The sequence below is a fragment of the Coloeus monedula genome (assembly GCF_965178545.1).
Source record: "Coloeus monedula genome assembly, chromosome: Z".
In the NCBI taxonomy this organism is placed as follows: Eukaryota; Metazoa; Chordata; class Aves; order Passeriformes; family Corvidae; genus Coloeus; species Coloeus monedula.
The window spans coordinates 77,829,670-77,850,911 of NC_138822.1; the positions used below are offsets into that span (position 1 = coordinate 77,829,670).

At 43.9% G+C, this 21,242-nt stretch overlaps 1 protein-coding gene across 20 annotated transcripts in view; it reads right to left on the reverse strand.

The window, feature by feature from the left end:
* CELF4 (CUGBP Elav-like family member 4) overlaps nt 1-21,242 on the reverse strand; it is a gene marked incomplete at both ends in the record, with an annotated part of 677,793 nt that overhangs the window by 40,156 nt on the left and 616,395 nt on the right. For 13 of the 20 annotated variants that reach the window (XM_082302220.1, XM_082302226.1, XM_082302236.1 and 10 more), the window contains 3 exons: nt 1,504-1,653; nt 6,316-6,463; nt 17,363-17,506. In XM_082302220.1, coding sequence (XP_082158346.1) covers nt 1,504-1,653; nt 6,316-6,463; nt 17,363-17,506 — 442 coding nt within the window. The remainder of the gene's footprint in view (nt 1-1,503; nt 1,654-6,315; nt 6,464-17,362; nt 17,507-21,242) is intronic. The other 7 variants (XM_082302229.1, XM_082302219.1, XM_082302230.1 and 4 more) reach the window with 1 other exon arrangement.

Sequence of the window (21,242 nt, forward strand, 5' to 3'; positions counted from 1 at the left end):
GGCCATGTTTATGTAACCTTAAAGACAGAATGCTTTCTCAGTGCTGTGGTTGAGCTCACTGAGCATACTAAGGGCTCCCTGCAATCTTCTCATGCTTTCATAAGACTCCAAAAGCTCCCCAGCCCTTCAGCTGCTCAAACACTTATACACATGCCTAAGTTTGAGTGCAGTAAGTCACTTGATTTTAATTCTGCTTAGAGCTGAACTCAAACGACATGTTTGCAAAGTGTTTGTTGGGAGGAGGATAATTATTTGTCAATACCTAGGAAAGATTCTGGTATTTCTATGTTATGTGATATTTTCCCATGTAGCTCAGAAAGTCCCCTATGATGATGAATCTTCTGAGTTTACAGGACTGGCTAAGATTGAAAGAATTATTTTTTCTCAGAGTTTTTTTGGGCTTTTTGGCTGGAGCATCTAACTCAGTATTTGATTTCCTAACAGACTAGATCAATCTATCAATTCCCCAGGGTAAAATACTCCTTTGCCAGCTGGTGATTAGGATCAATTAGTAACATTACTTAATTTTTTGTTGCTATGATTGTTACCATTAGTATGTATACAACAATGGTAAAAAATGTCTTTCTAGAGGAAGTGTATTGGAGGAGAGAGCTATCTCAAATCTCAAGGACACTGAAAAAATGTAGGTGCACATTAAGGAATGGTAAACTCCTGAGTTCTTGGTAATTACAGCTTTAGACTGTATGTATATTTGTAAATAAAGGTACAGGGGCAGGTATGTATCCTTGAATCTTCCTCATTCACCTCTGACTGCCAGAGCTTGCAAAATCACTTCTTTAGTGCTGGCATCTTCAAGCTGGACACTGTGTGAATCCCAGCAGCAGTTCTCCTGCACCCACCAAAGGGTGACCCTGAGCCCATTCACAGGCTGTATTGATGGAGCTTCACTCTCCAGGCCTGGTAAGGCAGCAGGATTTGTGTGCAGTGAGCATTTTGGAGATCAACACCTGCTCCCTTCACACAGGAAGCCGTTTGGGTCAGCAGACATGTTGACCCTTTGGATCATCCTCCCAGAGCCATGTGGCTGCAGGAGAATTCCAGCAGGAGATACCAATGCTGGGTGCAAACAGGCTTAGCACAACTCCTTCAAGGCTAACCAGAAGCAAGACCCTTGGGAGTACTGTGAGGGGATCTGCCAGCATGAACTGCTCAGGAGTCATGTCCATTTTCAGCTGAAGCAAAACATGCTGGTTGTCCTGACTGTATTCACCAGACATGCTATCCAGCAGATGAGCACTCAAATATTCAGTACACAGTTTTTCCACCTCCAACATGCCCTTGATGTTTATCATCCAGATTGAACCGTTTAACACTGTAGCTGCGTAAGACACAATACACCAATGCTATAATGAGCCCTGGTGGTGTGGGGTATAATCTTGCTGAACCTATGCCACAGGCTCCTGTTGGGCAAAGCCTGTGGGTGTGGACAGTATCCCTAGGACTGAGGGAGCAGGCTGTGGGCACAGGATTGGTCTGGCTTACCTGGATAAGGGTGAATGCCATTAGCAAAGACGGCTTCAGCAGCTGGCTGCCCATTAGCCTGCGGCGGGAGGCCAGTGAAACCATTCACCCCAATTGGAGATGGGATGCTAGGCACAGCTGGTGCAGTTATGCCAGGAGGCGTGCTTCCACCTGCAAATGGGGAGGACACAAGGGCAGAGCTGGTGAGTACTGCAAACAACAACTTCATGGAGAAAACTGCCAACACAACAGCTGTGACCACCACCCGCAAAAAAAACAAGACATGAGAAAACTCCCAAGCTGTTAAGCAAATAAAGGGACTGCTTGCCACTGCTCCTGTGTTCAGAAAGCACTCAAGAAAAGCTTGAAAAACCTCCAAAAACTGTCAGCCCCAGCTTTCTACAGCAGTTCCTACAAGATTCCCTTTGGATCTCTGTGGGTGTACTGATTTCCAGGACTGCTCTGTCTGCACTCTCTCATGAAGACACCTTTCATGTGCAAACTCATTCTGAACTTTCTCAGCACTAGGGATCCTTAAAAGACTTGTCAAGTTTATTTGTAGCTTAAAGGTAGCCAGTCATACATTTTTTTAATGTCACTGTTTGGCCCAAACTTGACTTCATACAGTTTTAACAGATATCTCCCAATGAATGGGGGCAAAATTTGGACTAGATTTGTTACTTTCATGGCATCATACTTCTTTCCTTCTTCCCAGATGCATCCTGTGGGGGACTGTAATCCTGCTAGTTCAGAAGAACAAATTAGTCTTTATGTTCTGAGTGGGATCTTGTCACCCATTGGCAGAGAATTCTTAAATTTCTGGGGAGAGAATTAAATCCCTCTGCTACCTCACTGTCTCCTCCTATGTATGTGTAAAATGACTGGACTGTCTGTTCTTCTTGCAACATGTTCAGGATGATTTCAGAAAACAAAAATGAGTTTTCAATGAGCCTGAAATCATATTTTTCTCTTGCTAGGTGTGCATGGGAAGTTAAACTGTCTTATCTTCAATATTATCTTTCTGTGTCAGGGTATACTACTGATTGAAAGCACCAGTTTTGCAGTAACCTCTCTTTTAAACCAATTGAAGATACTTTCTTCACCACAGCAGCATTCCATGATGGGTTAGTCCAGTAACACTTTTAACAACTGCTTAAATCTGTGTTGGTGCTTTAAGAAAGCCACTATGGATACATGAGATGTTTTAATATGTTCAGATTTGAGTAGCCCAAAAAAAAAGGCACTGTTTCAGCTCATTTCTTATACCCTGGGCAGACAAGCTGCTGCTTCCCCTTTTCTTATTTAAATCGTGTTGGCCTTTAAAAATGTCCTCTGTGGAGGTACAGGGAGCCAGCAGTGGCAACTGAAGTCCAAAGGCAATGCTCTTAGCATATGCCATCAGCTTGCAAATCACAAAGGCTACTTAAAATTTCAGTTGCTTTTCTGGATCTCTCCTTTATTTGCATAGAAAATGTAAATATTTTTTTTTCTAAAATTACAGCAAGGGATTTGTGCTTGCTATTTTGTGCGTGTCTAAGGAAGTTTAGGCATATTTATTGGAATTCTTTAATTTTCTTCTTATAAAGAACCCCCCTGGAGAGGTCAGGTCTGTAGCTGGAGTAAAACTGGCATAATGCCACTGTGGAAAACAAATGGTGGTGGTGCATGCCAGTTGTGGATTTCATCCCTTGTTTGAGGTCTCTTGCTGTAGCTACACCAGGTGCAGATTTACAACATGGAGAGAGAAGGAGGGAGGGAGGGAGAGGATGAAGGAGGAAGGAAGCTTGAATAAAATTTCATTTCCAGCCACTCTCTGCAGGTAACAGGATAGCAGACCCACTGCCAGACCCACTTTTCACCCAGATTGTAGCAGTAAACGTAAAAGAAGAAAGGAAGAATGTAAAACCTGAACCAAGCTCTCAGAAATGTCAAATTAATTGCCTCACAGTTACGGACTGGTGTGTGAGATAAACCTGACTCTTGATGGAAGACTGTTAAAATGACAACAAACAGCATTAAAGTTTTCTTGGTCTGAATTACCCACAAGGAGTGCTTATTGCACTCCATTGACTGCATTTCAAATTAGATGTCTAAGTTTTGTATGGTTAAAGCCAGGTGAGATGGATACTCTCTCTCATCTGTTAGATTTGCCTGGATCCAAAACTCTGAGCTCCTAGTTCCCATGGGGAATGAATGAACTTATGGTCATATTCCCAGGAATCCACTCTCTTAGAGGTGAGATGCACAGGAAACCAGCTGGATTAGGGGGCCTGAAGACACCTGAAGCATGGAGGCACTGTGCTGAGCCAATAGCTCCAAAGCCTCTAGGACTTCTGGGTTACCAGAATCTTTTTTTCTAGCACAATTTTTTCTTTTGCTTCAAAAAGATCAAAATGCTTTTTTTTTTTTTTTTTTTTTTTTTTTCCCCAATGTTCCTAACACTTTTTCCAGTGCCTGGATTTTTTTTTTTTTTCCTGAGAACTTTGAAATATTTCATTTTCCTTCCAAGGCAGAACAAAGATATACTTCAATGACTAGAAATCCTGCTATGAAGCAGAATGATCATTTTCCATTTGGCTTTCTGAATGCTAACAAAAGCCAGCAGGAGAATGAATGTTAGGCTTCAGATATCTCCTGGCTACTCAGAAATCACTGCTAGTGTTGTAGGCTTGCTTGCTCAGACATTATGTGAAACATTTTCTATGCACCTTATCACATGCTTTGTGAGTGTTGTAGTAATACAAGGAGTAATTTCAAAGTCTAAACATTTCTCCTTAGGAATAATTGTCAATGGACATTTCCACAACCCACCACAGAGATTTTTCATGAAGGAAGCTACTCATTCAAGGTAAATCTGCAATAACACCAAAGTGAATAGGCTCTGTGATTGAAAATATGTCATTAGGAGAGTTCAAAATTGGCTGCCATGAAGACATCAAGGGATCATCTAAACCAGCATCTTATTTTCAGTAATGACCAGTCACGGGTGATCCGGAAAGAGTGTAAAAAACATGAGTTTCCTCTCCTGTATTCTGACAGTGAAAGTTTAACAGTTCCCTCATCCTGTCAAACACTGGAATAGGCTGCCCAGGGAAGTGGTGGAGTTGTCATCCCTGAAGGTATTTTAAAGGCACACGGACGTGGTGTTGAGGGATATGGTTTAGTGGTGGGCTTGGCAGTGCTGTTAATGGTTAGACTTGATGATCTTAAAGGTCTTTTACAACCTAAATTGTTTAATGATTTTATGACTCTGAAAGAGGAAAAGATTACACCAAAAAAGAGCTGGGATACTTTTCATAGCTGGATATCATGGTAGGCACAGAATCTGGCTGTTGTACAGGTGTTTTCATGCCCATGACACAGAACTGATCATTTTCAAGAATATACTTATGTGTAAGAGCTTGTGCTCTTTTGTGGTGGGTCCATGGCAAACCAGTGCCTGGATTCAGCTTTCCAGGCTCTGACAATATTTGAATTCCAGGCAGTCTTTGTTTGATGTTCTCTCTGCTCCCACCAACACAAAACAAATCTAGCTAATGCAAATATGATAATCTTGCCAGCAGCGGGTTTAAAGGGTGCACATATAATTAAGCCACTTTTTTATTTGGGTTTGCAGTAGCTCCATCGACTTTTTGTTTATACATTTATCATTGTGTAAACATATATTTTTAAATGTGCAGTATAAGATTTTTGGGTCAAGTGCTTTTCCTTGGGTCTCCATAAAGTCTTGTGGAATGAGATCTGACTTTCTTACTCTCCCTTCTCCCCCCAGTCCCTCGTGATATTCTATTACAAATGGTCCTTTCAAGATGTACCTTTGAGTCCTCTTCATCCCTACCAGACTCTAGTATATTGCAAAGCTTTCCAAATCCTCACTTCTTTAAAGGTTTGGCCCCAGTTTTCCTGCTTCCCTACTTCCCTGCTGTTAGGCCATATGTCAGTTCAGGCCTACCAGAGCTGGTGATTCCTTGACCTGTTCCTGACCAAATGGTAATCTTGTGCTTCAAGCCCCAAGAAAAGACAGTCCTGTTTCTGTCTCAGCTTATTTCTCTGCCTGCGGAACCATATACTGCAGCTCCTAGAATGGGCTTCTTACAGCCTAACCAGATCCTGACAGCCCTTCACTAGCTATCTGTCTCTGTTCCAGCAGCCAGAAACCCCCTCACCAACCACCCTCATTCCAGGTAGCACCAGATGTCTTCCTTGAGTACCTTCTATCCTATTTCACAAGAGGGGGAAAGGCTTATGTGTCCCAAAGGCAAAATTTATCTTGTTAATGACATTGCATCTCACCAGAAACCATGTTTTGTTTATCTTTGGGCCAGCCTGGTTGTGACAGCACCAGCACTGATGCCTTGGACACATATATGCACCAATAAACCAGTGTAGGTCACCGTGGGATGTTCTGTGACGTTTGGAGGGTTCTCAGAGCTAAAGAGAAGTTGTGTATGGGATTAGATTGAGAAGGAAGTGCCACAGAATCACAGTATAGTTAAAGTTCTAAAAGACCTCTAAAATCATCGAGTCCAAGCATTAACCCACCGCTGCCAAGTTCACCACTAAGCCATGTTCCTAAGTCCCACATCTACGTGCCTTTTAAATAATTCCAGGGATGGACACTCATTCACTGCCCTGGGCACTGTGTTACAATATTACACCCCTTTCAGGAAAGAAACTTTTTCTAATATCCAATCCAAACCTCCCCTGATGCCATCTGGGAGGGCAGACTGATCCTCACCTGGCTACGGAGAGCTAACTAGTCCTGCCAGGCGTCCTGTGGGATGTGGCCAAATTTCCCTGCCCTTTGCCCTCTCCAGCCCGCTGTCCCCTTACCTGAGGTTGGTGTCATGGGGGCGGCTGCCAGGCCGTTCATGTTCAGAGCCGCCATCTGCTGCATCTGGGCCGCGGCAAAGGCTGCCATGGGGTTCAGGTATCCGCCCTGCGCCACCGACGCCATGATCGCCGCTTGCTGCTGCATCAGCTGGAACAAAGAGAGCAGGGAAAAAATATCACGCGGTCACTGGCAGGGCAGCCTGTGGCACCGGCACCAGGAGGGCACCCGGTGAGGGTGGGATGCATCCCAGTGTTTTGGGGTGTCAGCACACCACGCCTGTGGTACCCCCCAGGCTTGGCCGTTCTTCTCGCTACAGGCACTGGAGGCAAAGGGCATTTTTGCAACTTGGGGTGTTTACGGTCCCCACCCCACCACGTGTTCCCTAGTGTGGAGGTCTCCTGTGGCCTGGACTCAGCTCACCCGCTCCTTGGTACTTCTCTGGTCAGAAGGGCAGAGAAAAGGCTTTATACAGACAAAACACTATATACTTCAGCAGAGTGGTTTAATGGCTTACACTGCTTATATTTTGCTTATATCAAAATTCTGGAAAAGCCTGGGCATTACTGATGAGAGACCAGTGTGTGTAGGAAAAGGGGATTCCTTGTCCAGAGCAGGAAGTTTGACTAGTTCTCTAGGGATAGCCTGACTTTTTTCCATCTGTCAGTGACAAAAATTACTTTTTCTTGTGCTGCTAGGAGGCTTCTGCTGGGTACTGAGCAAAACCATGACCAAAACTTCTAACTAGATTATACCACCTATTTCCAACACTGCCAAGCAGAGACCCCTGTAAGTGCTGTACAAGAGAAGGGAGCTCCCCTGCTTTAGTAAGATTAATATCATCTAATGGGAAAACCCCTTCCCTGTAGTATTGAGCTGGGTTGACTTTCTCAATTAATTTTTTTCTAGAAAGTGGTCAAAATGCTGCTTCTTTCAGGGCACCTACAAAAGTCAGAAATAAGGAACCTAGGCTACATTTTCAGGCATTTGGGGCTAAAAAAATTTTGGAGCAGAAGGCTGGTAAATGGTTATGAATCCTGAAAATGCTTCTTTCATTAAAACTAGACTTTGTTATCATTATGTTACACTCAGCGGGTGCAGTTCATGTACAGTATGGCTGCAGAGAGATTTTAAAATGGTCCTGGTGTGAAGGATAAGACAGTTTGGTTGAAGCTGCCTCTTGTGTCCTTCCCTGGAGCTGTACAAAGAGCCAGACAGGGTGGGTATGTTTGCCACTCAGCAGTGACCAGTGATGGATGCTTAGAGAAAGTGTGGGGGAAAGAAGATGTGCAGAAAGTGAAACCTCACTCTGTACATTGCCCAGCCTCTGGTAAGCTGTGACTTGATGATAATAGTGGAGAAGAGAAATGTTTTCTGTGGTGATTTTTGAAGTGAGTCATGTCTGTGCTGTCTCCAGTATTGGAGTAACTCTGTTTTGCTTCTCTCTGTGATTTCACTCTCTCTCCCACCAGGAAATCACCCTCTGATGCTGTTCTTTAAGCACATGCTTCTCAGAATTAAACAGACCTCAGAAGTCATGGCAAGGAACAGACTGTTCCCTTCTGTTCACTTTAATATTGAAATATCAGCTAAATTAGCTGTTCATACACATACACAATGAAACAAACCCTTGAAATCACTGTACCCATTCAAATGCTGAAACTTTCCCTGTCACCATCCATAAACAGTCCCAAGTAAAGGGTGCTCTGACAATGACTTGCTGAATAACCATGCACAGGTTATGTAAACTTGCCTTGATTTCTCCAGCTATAAAATGTAAAACAGGATACCTGACTCCACACATCATCAGATCTACAGGTGAAATGTGTTGTACTGGATTTGAGTGTTATTGGTTTTTGAAGCCTCATGCAGATTGGTCGCAAAATGGTGGCTTTCCCTTTGATTGTTAATTATCCTTTTTTTATTATACCATGCATAAGGTACTTTTACAATTTAATTAGTGATATTTTGCTCTTTGCAATTACTGATGGAGTGATTAGACAATCTTTTCTATTATACACTATGTTGATTCTCCTTTAAGGAGTACATTTGAACCTAGGCATCATTTAAGTTTATTCTCCAGAGGAGGTACTGAGCAGGCAATATTAGGAAGTATGCCAAGGAAGTGAAGGAGGAAGGAGAATCCATCCATCTTTAACACTGTATTGACTCCAACACTAGGTGTACTGAGTCACATTTCATTTTCTGTTCTGGGTGTTTTTACCTGGATGATGCCTAAAGAATTTTTTTTTTATATAATAGATTTTTCATATATTTGTAGCTTTGTAGATTTTTAATACATAGTTTTATAGTCTCTAGCACCTTCTCACCCTTTCTCACACTTTTGAACAGTAACTATGTCACATTCTTGAAATCCTTTTTAATCTTACTTTCAAGAAAATAATTTCTAACAAGGACACTGTTTTGCACGAGAACTTAAGAGACATAACAAGACGCAGGGCAAAGAAGCCCCTGGAGCAACCCCAAGGAGCTTACCCAACAGTGGGTAGCTGGGGCAACTGGTCTCTTATTGGATGTACCTGCTAGATACACTAATTAATTAACCTCATAAAAATTGTAGAAATCCTGTATCACATATGTGCACACCCATATTTGTGCACCTGAAAACTCTCACTTAAGAATTGCTTTTTATCTTGCCACTTTAACGTTGTTTGGAAAAGATTTTTTCTTTTGATTCTAGGCAACATAGGGACAGGTGAGGATGTAACTGGCTTGTTGCAGAAATGACGGCCAAGATATGTGACCACAGAATTTCTGGAGACCAAAGAAACACCTCTCTGAGATGTTTGGTGCAGTTTCAAGGGCTGGGGACAGTTCCAGTCTGGCCCTTGATGACTTTTCCCAGTGCTTCTCCAAAGATGACCAGACTTGCATGCATAAACCCACCTCAAAACAGAGAGTGATGTATGGCTGTTCATGTGGGTCCCATGGTCAGTCCTGCTGGCAGATATCAACCTGGTACTAGAGACAGACACCTTCCAGGGCAGGCTGGGGACTATATTTTTGGCATTTCCCATTGTCAGGTTCAGTGAAATAAATACAGATGGAATTTCATGAGAGATGGTCACTTAATATGGCTGATGTGATAACAGGCAGAGAAATCTAGGTCAAGATTCATCTTTCTGTACCCAAATGCTTCTGGGCAGACAAATTGCAGCTTTGTTTCTCCTTATTGTCTCTATGTGGAGTCTCAGGTGATTGGTTCAGCTGTACCTACCAATAGTCAGAGGAAATATTTCCCACTGCTTACCTGGCCCTCAGCAGATATTTTTGGATCTTAGTTCACATCCATTTAAAAGAGAGGTGTTTATCTTATTTTTTGTGTTTCTCCTGTGTTTCTGCTTCTCAGAAACAGGGCTCTATCCAAAAAAGTTGCTGCATTATCAGTGGTAGTGCAAATGATTGTACTGCTCCAAAGACAACCTCCACTTTGCACTCAGCAGAGCTGGACAGTCAGTTGTGACATTAATTACAGCTTATGCAACTTCTCCTGTTTATGGATGTCTCTGAGCTGTTCAGAGTTAGCAGTGGCAGGTGTTCCTCCTGGTTTGGAAATCAGGCAACCTCAGTGTGTCACTTCCTGTGCCTTTGGAGGGATTATAAATTTGCACTGGAAGGTGCATGATTGCAGAATATGCCTTACATGTTCCTTTTTGCAGTGTAATGTCATTCATGCCCTTCCGTTACAGGTCTTCAGAAAGAAGAAGGTGTTTTCTGTCTCCTTGTGAGAAGAACTAGATTATCCTGATCTACTGATCTGTGCTGAAGGTGCAGAGTCTGCATATTTCAGTGGAACAGTCATTTAAAACTGGCCATACTCCCATAGAGACTGAATTAGGACCTTGAGGAGCAAAGAGGTTAAAAAGTCAATGCAGTAAAAATAAGGTCCTAACCTGTGATTTGGGAAACTAGATCAGGTGCTTCTGCTGCAACAGGCAGAGAACAGTCATCCAATTTCTTTTATCTCAGTGCTCTGTGGATGTACTGTCCAAGATGTCCTAGAGACCTTGGGAACCCCTCTGGCATATTGAAATGAGCCCTTCACACCATGACCCAGAGGACACAGACCTCTCTGCAGCCTTCAGAGCTAGTCCATTAGGTAAAAGTGGGATTGCCTGGAGCTGGAAGGAATAGAGCATTCCACACCTGAACCCCAGCTAATGGCCTTGCTTCCTTGGCTGGAGAGGTGACCTCAACCGTGTCCCAGTAGTGTCTGGAAATTTCAACCCTTGACAACCCTCCTGCCACAATTCTGAGGTCACAGATCCCATTCATGCCCTTCCCACTCTGGTTGAAGTCGCTCAGGGGCAAAGTTTAAGGGGGAAGAAGAGGGGACTCATACCCAGCCCAGTGGCTGATGGTCAGAGCTTGGCTGAGTGCAACAGCACCACGAGGGTGGGAGGACGGGATCTCAGTCACCTTGAAAGAAGCTGACAGCATCAGACCTACCTCCTTCCCTGCAGGGCAGCTCTAGGGAAATTTACAGAACAAGTCCTGTAAGGGTCACCAGTCTTCCTTCTAAAACTTCCAAGGCATTCCCAATGAAAGTCACCCCACTCCTTCCCCAGCTCCTCCTGAAGACAAATGTCCCATCCACTCTCCTTTCACTTTCAAAGAGACCCAGTGTATGGTCCCAGTTAATAAAGCTGTAGAAAGTGAGGCAGTGACCCCACCAGAGGCAAATCAATAGCAGCAGGGCCCCTGGGTATTGTGTACTTTAAAATATGCCATTTGAAATGCAGATTTTCCCTGCCTGGGCTGGGGCTACAGAGCACTAATCAGGAAGGCAGCAGCCTTATTATCTCAGACTGATCCAAGGGGACGGAGAGGAGCTTTTCCCTCCCTTAGCTGAAAGGACGTATTTCCTTTTGCTTCTCTTACTTCCTTGGCATGACCTTTGCCTCAGTATTTAAAGCTTTTTCCCATCCATTTTAAAGATTCATTCCTTCTTTCCTGCTATCTTTTCTGTCGCTCAAATATTTATCTTCTGAGGAGACCAGGAGATGCTACCAGACTGGTTCCTGCCCTTGGACAGCACCCCAAGAGACAAGAGCCTGCAGTCACCATCCCGATGCTTGAAACAGGTAGAGAGGCACTGGAAAAGCCATCCAAAGCATGGGAAGGGGTGGCAGTGTTGGCTGATCGATAGAGACACATGTAAGGATTTGTCTCACACATCTTCTTCCCACTTCAAGTTGCAATGGTACTCAAAGGCAGGAAATATTGTCCTTTTCTTACAGGAGGAACAATTGTATGGAGAGATGAAGGAACTTCCTCAGAGCAAAAAAAATCCTGCTAGAAATAGGACAAGCATGCACAGCCTGACTTCCCCACTCCCCAAAAGAAATGTGTGCGAAACTGAAGAAGGGGAAGAGGAGAAAGGGGGATTATTTCTGATGAGCTCTTTCTGAAATAGCGTGATCATTGCCCTTCAGCCTTACTCTGAAATGATGTGATGACCTTCTCCTTTTTTTCCAGTGTTATGTTCTATCTTTGTCTCTGAACCACACAATGTTTTGTTTGACTTTTCATATTCGTCATTCAGTAATAATAATAATAATATTAATAATAATAATTATAATAATAAAAGTAATAACAGCATCCCACACTTCCCACTCCTAATGATCTATATAAAGACTTAGCTAATGAATCCTCATCGTATCCCTGTGATAGAAAGAGGTAAGTAAAGTAATCAATCAAGCAGTAATAGGACTCATATTTGGTAAAATGATGTAATTGACAAATTTATGTCTGCTATCCCTAACTGGCCATTGGGATTTAAAAGTAAAAAATACTTTCCAAGACTTGAAACAAACACAAGATAATTGGTAGATCAGAATTGTCCTTCACACTTCTTATGTTTTCCTGGATATAGACATTTCTGCTTTGAAAATAAAATTGAAATATAATTTAGATTTAAAAAAAACCTAAACAAATATGCAACAACTGGATTAATGTGTCTTAGTGCCTTTCCAAAGTCTGACATAGAATAGCTTGGGCTCGTAACTTCCTGAGAACTGTGAACCCCCCCCCCAAAAGACCTAAAATTTTTTTTATGTAGAGCCCAAATTTGAGTGTTCATTATTTCTGAATTACCAGGGAGCTGGTGGTCAGAAATAAGGTATTAGCCATGTTACAAAGTATTATGGCCTCAAAATAGCTTCCTCTTCTGGAACAGATCAGCACAAATAATTTGCATAACAGGCCGTATTTACCAAATATACTGTCCCATTTTGGTAATTTAAATGTAATAACTATTATATCTGGAAGGTAGCCTATAGTCAGTAATTTTTTCCTGATTTGATAGGGCTAGCTGATTTTTTTTTTTTAAGTATCTCTCCAAAATAATTTCACAGTACAAATTGAAGAAATATTGGAAAAAGCGATTCTTCCTGTCAGCATTACCTCAGATCTTTTAGCAGACATATCCTTTCATCTCCACTGGAGCTGGACAGGGAGGCAGAAGGGGATGCCCAGGGGTTTGTGGTCAGCATGGTAGTCACTGCTGCCCTAACTTCCCAAGGAGACCACTTAAGATGATGTCTGAGAGCTCTGCTGCGCTGGACATTCCCAGATTTGTTGCAGTTATTGTCTGCAGTTCAGGAGCAGGAGCCATTTGTACTTTTTCAGAGTGAGGAGAGCTGGGATTTACTGAGAAAGGACTTGTTCCAGGCCAGAGAAGAAATGTTAGCATTGTCTGTGTTGTCTCTGTCCCAGCCTGTTTTTACACACCCACTCTATGCCTATCCCCTGCTGCAGGATGCAGTCAGTCCCATAGCTGGAGTTTGGCCAGAAGACTGTGGCTAACATTCCCACCCCATTTTTTATGCAAACTTGATTTATGACTTTGATCTTATCTTAAATAATTTAAAAATTAAATAATTTATACTGTATCTGTCACTTTCCAAGGCTCCTTCCTTTGTTCTTGCTTTGCTCTTCTGCATTTTCCCATCTCCCTAACCCTTTTTTGATCTGCGTACATTTCCTTTCTGCATGGTGAGGCATGGCTGACATGAGACAGGCACTAAACACTCCTTGCCCCTTTCTTCACAGAAAGAAGACCTGCAGGAACTGTAACTTATTTGGGCCAGGACTAAACTGCCACAATTGACAGACTGTTTTGATTTTCACTGCTTGTGATTTTGGGCTTGGCCACCCTAAGAATGTGTGCTGTGCTGCTCTGAGGTGGAGAGTGTGCCTGCAGGTTCTTCCTAGACTGGCAGCAAATCAAAGGTGGTGCCAGGTAACATCACTCTCCTTCTCTCCAGGCTGAGTCCGGATCTATACCTCAACCTGGCCTCAGACTGCAGAAACAGCTGTCAGTACCCAGCTGATGTAGATCCACAGTAACCTGACAACAAAAAGGGCTGGTGCCCTGTACGTGTGTGAAATAAAATAAATAATTGCTCCATAAAAGGGGAAGTTAAATGATTATGGGAAGATATTGCTGCAGAGAAAAAACCAAAACAATCAAAAACCCACCCTGAAGCAAATTAGAGTAGGGGCTCTGGGAGCTTTAGGAAACCATGAAATCTGACTTGCCTTGAGCTGCATACAAAAGAGGTGAGGTAGGTCTGATGTGACTTTCTGTGTCACTGAAACAGCACACAGAGTTGGTGCCAAGCTTTGTCTGGTCTGCTTGAATGTGGCACTTGAGGAGGGGGTAGAAAACCACACAGAGTGGAGAGCTCCCTTTGCTTCCTCATTTTTTTACCTCTGTGTCTGAGGCCAGATGGTTGCTGAACCCCAGGACTGGTTGCCTGGCTGATATGAAACCGTCGCTGCTATCAAGGTTAAAGTTGTTTAAGTTGAGGCTGACGGGGGTGGCAATGTGCAGCAGCAGGGAGAGCTGTGGCATGGCCATTTTCTGAGCTGTAAGGGAGGTAATTTGGAGAGGAGCTGGGGCCCAGATCTGTCCTGATGGCAACACTAAAGCTTATCTGTCAAATTTCGATGGACTCGCCTCCTCTCCTCAGTGGTTTTGCTGGGTTGGCAAATCCATGGCTGGCCACCACTCTATCAAACAGCCACACTGGAGATTTCTGCTGCACTGGCCACCTTGGTACATCGAGACATTTTTGGAAGCTAATCCAGCCACAGTGATGTGCAAGATACTTCTCTGGGGGAAATTCAGCAAGAAACTGCAGCGACAGGGTGTTGAGCAACCTCCCCCATGGGGACAGACCATTACAGACTATTGAAAAACCACTATCATGGGATTGCTTGGGAATTCTTACACAGAGACATCAGTCAGGTTTGGACTGCTGGGGGATAGCTGGGAGGACAGGCTACAAGTACGAATCAGAGAGCCTGATGTCTCATGCTTGTGCTATTACTATTAAGCACTGAGGCAGTTCTTACACTTATGTTACTGCCATACCACTCTGAGAAAGCTCATGGAGAGACAGTACAAGACAGAGCTGTGTCCCTGAGGGAGAAGAGAAAATAAATAAATAAATCTGATCATCAGGTTTATTTGTCCATGGGGAAACAAGATCAGGGGGTCAAACAATTCAACCAATGTCACAAGAGTTGCTGGTGGCAGTGGCATCACCCATCATGACAGTCTTGCCCCTGATATTTCACCTTCCCTCCTCTTGACTTGCCTTAGCTCTTCGACTTCAGGCTGAATAAAACTGCTGTCTTCCTTTCCCTCTCCCCTATCGATTCCTCCATCTCCTGCTGGCATTTGTGAGGTGCCAATCACCCTGATATCTGAGAGCTAGCAGTCCGAGGTGGATTAATCGGGACCGAGGGAACGTCACAGAGCCTTGACGCTCCCTTCCTTCCCTTTTATGTGCGACTGTGAGATGGAGCAGATAGGGAGGCTGATTGAGAGACAGCATCAGAACACGCTCTGGGTGTACAGGCGCCACACAGAAATGTGATCCCATCATTTAGACAGCTCTGAAGTCCCTAGGGTAATTGGTGTCACCAGCTTGTCATATCCAATGGGTCAAGATCTAAAACTTATTCTTTCCCCCTTATTAGCATATTTATCAGAAAAATAGAAAAAGAGTATGGGTCCAATTCTGCTTTCACAGAAATCAACATGAAAAATATCCATTTGTTTCAAGTGGATGGAAGAAGACGAGAAATTGTTTTTACTCTTCCTTCTGCCCTAATTCCTCACCTATCCTCATAATGCACCTGTATTATCTGGTGAGAAACAGAGGAAACATTTGTGGTGTAAAGGTGCAGACTGCATCCTCTCATATCAGTGTAAACCTTATCTGGAAATTAGAACAGTTACTCTAGATTAAAAATAATGCAAGAAGAGTTGTTGGACGAGAACATCAGGACAGTGGTGTCTTTACCATCTCTCCAGCTGCCTGACCAATGTCTGTAGAGTAACAATGTCTGTAGAAACTGCTTCTCCTGCCTGACAATCTCAGCAAATGTTTGTTCCAAGCTGTCTGTGGGTTGCCTCCTGTTAATTCCTCTGGTGCATGGGGGCAAGTGTGCTACATCCCCCTGAGAGGCTGCTGGCCACTGACCTGGGCTCATTTGGGATTTTCTGTCTCTTTTCCTCTTCCTGTAGCCTTCCCTGGCCAGGGGGAATGTTGAACACAGGTGGGCTAAGAATGGAACAGCTCTTCTATAACATGAGGATGGAAGCAGAGGACAAAAGAAGAGACAGAGACTGACTTTGACTAGGAATAAAAATGAAGACAGCAAAATGGAAGTGAAAATAGAATTTTCCTGGAGGAGAGAGAATAAAAACTCCAGAATAGCACCAAGGGGTACAGCTGGAAGGAGAGGAGGAACTTCTGTTGAGCTCTACAGCACATCCTCACAACTCTGCATGGTTCACACAAGGAGTAGGCTGGGTTGTAACAAGTGTTCAGTGAGACACAGGACCATCAGAGAACACCAGAAATTTCCAGACCTTCAAATTAAAAAAAGAACATGGGGATGTGATGGGAAATACATGGTGCCAACGTGAGAAAGAAAGTCATGGAAGAAAGAAAACCTTGTGGTCAGTGCACTGGAATGAGCATTCTCACACCAGAGGGTGATTCCTGAGCTGGCTCTGCATATCTAGGCAAAGTTTGGGTCTCCCATTCAGGAAGATGCTTCTCTGGAACATGTGTTCAATAGTACTTCTGTCCTGTGCACGAATCTATCTGGTGCAGAATACAAGAGGGCCACGTTTCACCATCAAATAGATGAAGCACCTATATACACTGTCACTGCCTGAAAATCTGCTCCAGAGAAGGCAGCCAAAGTCACTGGGCAGCATTGTGCCTGCCTGCTGCAGACATCACCTCTACCTTCCTCTGAAATATCTGGCAGAGAATCCAAGTTACCTGAGCCTGATCTTGTCTTCCAGATCCTTGTTAATTGTAGCCCAGGGAAAACAAGTAATGCTAGAGGCATCAGTTTCAGAGGATCATCAAGAGCCCAGGTCCCTGTACAGTCACATTTTCTCAGGGTCCAGGTTTGGTATGTGCACAGGATACCTGAAGTTAGCACAACAGGATTTTTTCCCAGTGTGCTTCAATCATACTGTCCGAGGCAGCAGGACTCTGTGTGGGCATATGTCTGTGTGTACATTTTATTGCTATCTACCATGCTTTGTGAACCTAAAAGCTTTTCTCTCAACAGCTGCTGTTTTATCCTGTAGTCACTCCAGAGGTATCCATGGCATTGCAAGGTGCAGCAGGGGAATGGTGACATGGGGCAGAGAACTGGGATAAACTGAGCAGGCTTGTTTTTTTCCAAATCCTCAAAGGGTAGTTATGCTTTTATTTGACAGCAATGGCTTAGGCCCCACAGAAAGCGTTTTCATAGGTCTACACATGACCACAAGTTACTGCTACAGCACTTTTGAGACCTCTTAGAGATTCCCAGAGTCTACCCTGGATGTCATGGCTAATTTTTACTCCCATCATGTAACCAGTTTAACAGATAAGCCACCGCTTCCTCTTCTGCTGCGGTTTTTTGTCCACTCCCATGTGTTTTTGTGCATTTCTAGGTGATAGTCCCCCTCCCATGAACATGCAGAGAGACGGTGTCTATACTTACTGCCTGTGCATAGGCGCCGTAAGCTCCGAACTGGATGGCCATGGGGTTGAACATGCCCATTTGTCCTGCCATTTGCTGCATGCGCCTCATTGTACGCTCCTTGTCCGTGTCCGCAAATTTCACCACCAGGCTTGAAGAGGCTCCCTGCAGCACAAGAGACAAAAGGAGACACACAGGGAATGAGCCTGATGCACACCAGCTCATCAATCCATGCATCTAACACAGATTTAGTAGAACAGGATCCAGGTGCTTATTTTTTCCATGCAACCTGTCAGGTTGTTGATTTTGACCCTTGCATGAGGCATCAGGAAATAAAGGACTGTGGAGGGTGAATGCCAGCAGCCTGGTTCCTAGTTTCCTCCAAAATTCAAGCTTCTAGGCTGTCATTTATGTTTTCTCGGCAAAAGTTGTTGCCTTTTTCTCTTTGCTCTTTCAACCTTCAGGCCCAGGATGTTGTCCTCATCAGAGGACAAAGATCTGGGCACAGTCCAGCAAAATGTAGGAGGCTTTGCTGGAGGAATGTGGTAGGATTTGTGGACCAATTTGTTTTGGTGGAATGCGTGAGCTCTCTGCATTCCAGACCCCTGAACTGGATCACCTTTTCACAATGCTGTGTCTTGTAAGCCCCCAAGTCCATTGAGAACTTCCTGCCCAGCCTCGGAGATGGGAGTCAGTATGCTGGGCAGGGTGTATATGTCATCATGAAACAGCATGTCTTCAGCACTGCTAAATTAAGGCAGCAAAATAGTACTGCATGGACCTGAGCTTCCTCTCCATGAACAGTGGCAAATAGAGGCTACCACAAAAGAGCCCACACATTTCCGGGGAAGATTTACAATATGAGGATTATGTCTGCAGTCAACACCAGTGCAGAACTATGGATGATCATCAGAGCTGTCGCCAGGAATCTGTGAAAAATGTAGTGCTTTTGGGATTGAAAGAAATCCCTCTCCTTCCCAAAACCAGATGAAAGGCCAGTAGCTGCAATCCTTGTATTCTGATAGGAGGCAGAGATGGGAGGAAGTAGATCTACTTAATAAGGAAGGCATTGGTGTTTTTTGGTCTGTCTCCAAGGAAGTCCAAACTTCATGGATTGGTTGATTCGCCACAGGGTGGCCTCCCCAGGGGTAGAGGAGGTGTAGGGGAGGGACAGTCTGGCTGCAGCCCTGACAGCAGTGGACAGCTGCCTCAGAAACTGGGCTGCACCCAGCCTGGGGAGATGGGCAGGTGAGCTGTCAGGAGACTGACAAGGGGCAGCCGAAATCCTTGTGCTCTCATGGCTTCTGTTTTGATAAACTGGTATTCACTGGTGGGAGTACTGTCAGTGGGGAAATCACCAGCTCAGCCTCTGGCTGTGGCAGTACAGGAAGAACAGCTCTGTGCCAGAGGAACTGGACTGTTGCAGGACCCTCATCTTCCTGTCAGAGGTGGAATTTCCTGGGATTGCACAAGGAGAATTTTATTAACCGGCTTACATACTCTCCTACGTATGTAACCAGAAAAAATAGCCTTGGTGAAAGCAGAATTGCTCTGCTACAAATTGGAAAGAGTGTAGTAAACCACAGCTATAGATGTACATATATGTAAGTCTAAGCTATACATATTCAATAGCCTCTTCAGATCCTCAGTTATGAATAAAGACTTGAGGAATTAACCTGCTAAAAAAAGACCCCAACAATCTAACACCACACAATGAGCGATGTTCCCTTGGATTAGCAGTCTGTTCTAGGAGAAAGTGATTTTCATCGGCAAAGAATCTTTCTTTTTGACCTGTTAGTCTCTCTCTAATAAATCTATAACCTGCTCACACAATGTGGTGAAGAGCAAGGGTTTGAGAGAAGTGCTTCAGGAAAACAAAGGGATGCAGAGATGAATGCCCCATTCAAAGATGGAGAGCGATCTTCAGCAGTTATTGTAAAACCAAAACAGAAGGGGGAGTGGAGGAGAGGAGAGAAAAAAAACTGTAGCCAAAATTCCCCTGCATTTCTGTTGAAGGCTGGGTGGCTTTTAATTTTTCGTTAGATCACATGATGCAGATATTGATCCTTCCCCAAATCACACTCTTAATTGCAGCTCATCGACAAATGAATATTTTAATGCATACATTTCCTGCTAATTATCACCTGGACCAGTTCTTAATTAGATTTCAACACTCATTTAATTAACCCTGATCCAAGAGACTGTTTGGTAACTTGAATCTAATGATTTAAACCTATTTGCAGCTGTATTGGAGGGAGGCACTGGTCCACAGCAGATTAGGCTGTTCAGCGCTGCTGTTGTGATTTGCAGAGCAGGGGCTGCATCATGACAGACACAATGCAGGATGGAGGATTTTGAAACTGAGTAAGGTGGATACATATTCGTCTCTGCAAAATGGGTTTTGAAGATGTGACCTGCTCTTGTTAGCACAACAGAGAAGTGTAAGTAAGTTGGTGTCTTCTTCTTTCTCCTTTTCTTTTGATCTCTATTTGCCCTGGAAGTCTCAGGGCCAGAGAATTGCCTCAGGCAGTTGCTGATGCCTCACACTGTTGAAAACCAAGCTATTGTTGTAGATGGCATCATGAAAACATGGGTAACTTCCACATGAAGTGCTTGCCCCTGGAGTGTTCTTGCCTTCTGATGTGAGTCATAGTGACTGCACAGCAGCTGTTTGACCCAACGGGATCTCATATTGCCTCCTAAGAGATGTTTTTCTGGGTTGCCTGTCGCAGCAGGACTTCAGGCCTCTTTGAACATTGCTATCATATACACAGGGCAGAAAGGCCATGGGCAAATAGATGCAAGCTAGAACACACACTACAAAGAAAAAAGAGAAAAAGAAGAGATTTTTTTTAGGAGTGCCCTGCAATGAGATGTGCATGTAAGCGGTTAAAGATGTGTAGCCAGTAGAGATGCTGCACTGCTCTTGAATTTGAAGACTGACCTTGGGATTGATGCTTTCAGTATGTGGTTCCTCATGTGCAGCTCTTTCATGTGGCCCAAAGGAAATCAGGCAGTAAACTGTATCAGATCAGCCAGTGCAGGACTTGTAGCAGTGGAGCCAGATATTGCTTTTCATATACAGCAGGACAAGGCTACTTTCTACTCCAGTGACTTCTACTAATCCACTGGAAAACAACAGAAATGCTCCAGAATGGGCCAGATTTTCCACAGGGTAAAAATGCCGCAGCCCTTCACCTGGGCTATTTATTGCTTCCGTGAGGAGTTAAACTGTGGTGTAAATCAGCTGTTGTCTGCTGACAAAGGCAATAGGTCCTGTCTGCTCTGTCATTTACTAGTAATACATAATCTCCTTGCTCTCTCTGGTTGTTGGACTGGACCCCATATTTTGCCAAACCCCAAGAGAGTTACACTGGGTAAGTCAATAAAGTTTGAGATGTACTTCTGCATTTTACCGAGGAAAGGACCTGTTTATTTCTCTACCCTGCAGACCCACAGGCAGAAGAGACTATCATGAAAGTGAGTATTCCTTCTGGTGCCTCTGCAATAGGCTGCTTGGAGTCAGAATTTATCTCTTTTCCCATCAAATCAACCTCCTTTTTCAAGGTCCTTTGATATCTACTGATGAAAAGAATGATAAGGGCTAAGTATTATTATGCTTTCCCTATTCTCTCTTGGGCCAGCAAGTCTACTTAATATGACTATCTTGCTTCCCATCCCCCTCCCACACATGGTAATGAATTGCTCCCCTTAGTCAGCAGAGTCAGGTACTCTCTAGGCTGGCGGGGTGAGGGAAAAGATGGAGGAAAAATCACTCTGTGCCACACTCACTTTGTAATCCCTAATCAGAGTCCTCTGTGGGAAAAACTAATTTCCCAGCCTGTCTTGACGTGTGAAATAAAGTCATTCTTGAAAACAGTAGCTTGACAGGTCGCTTGTG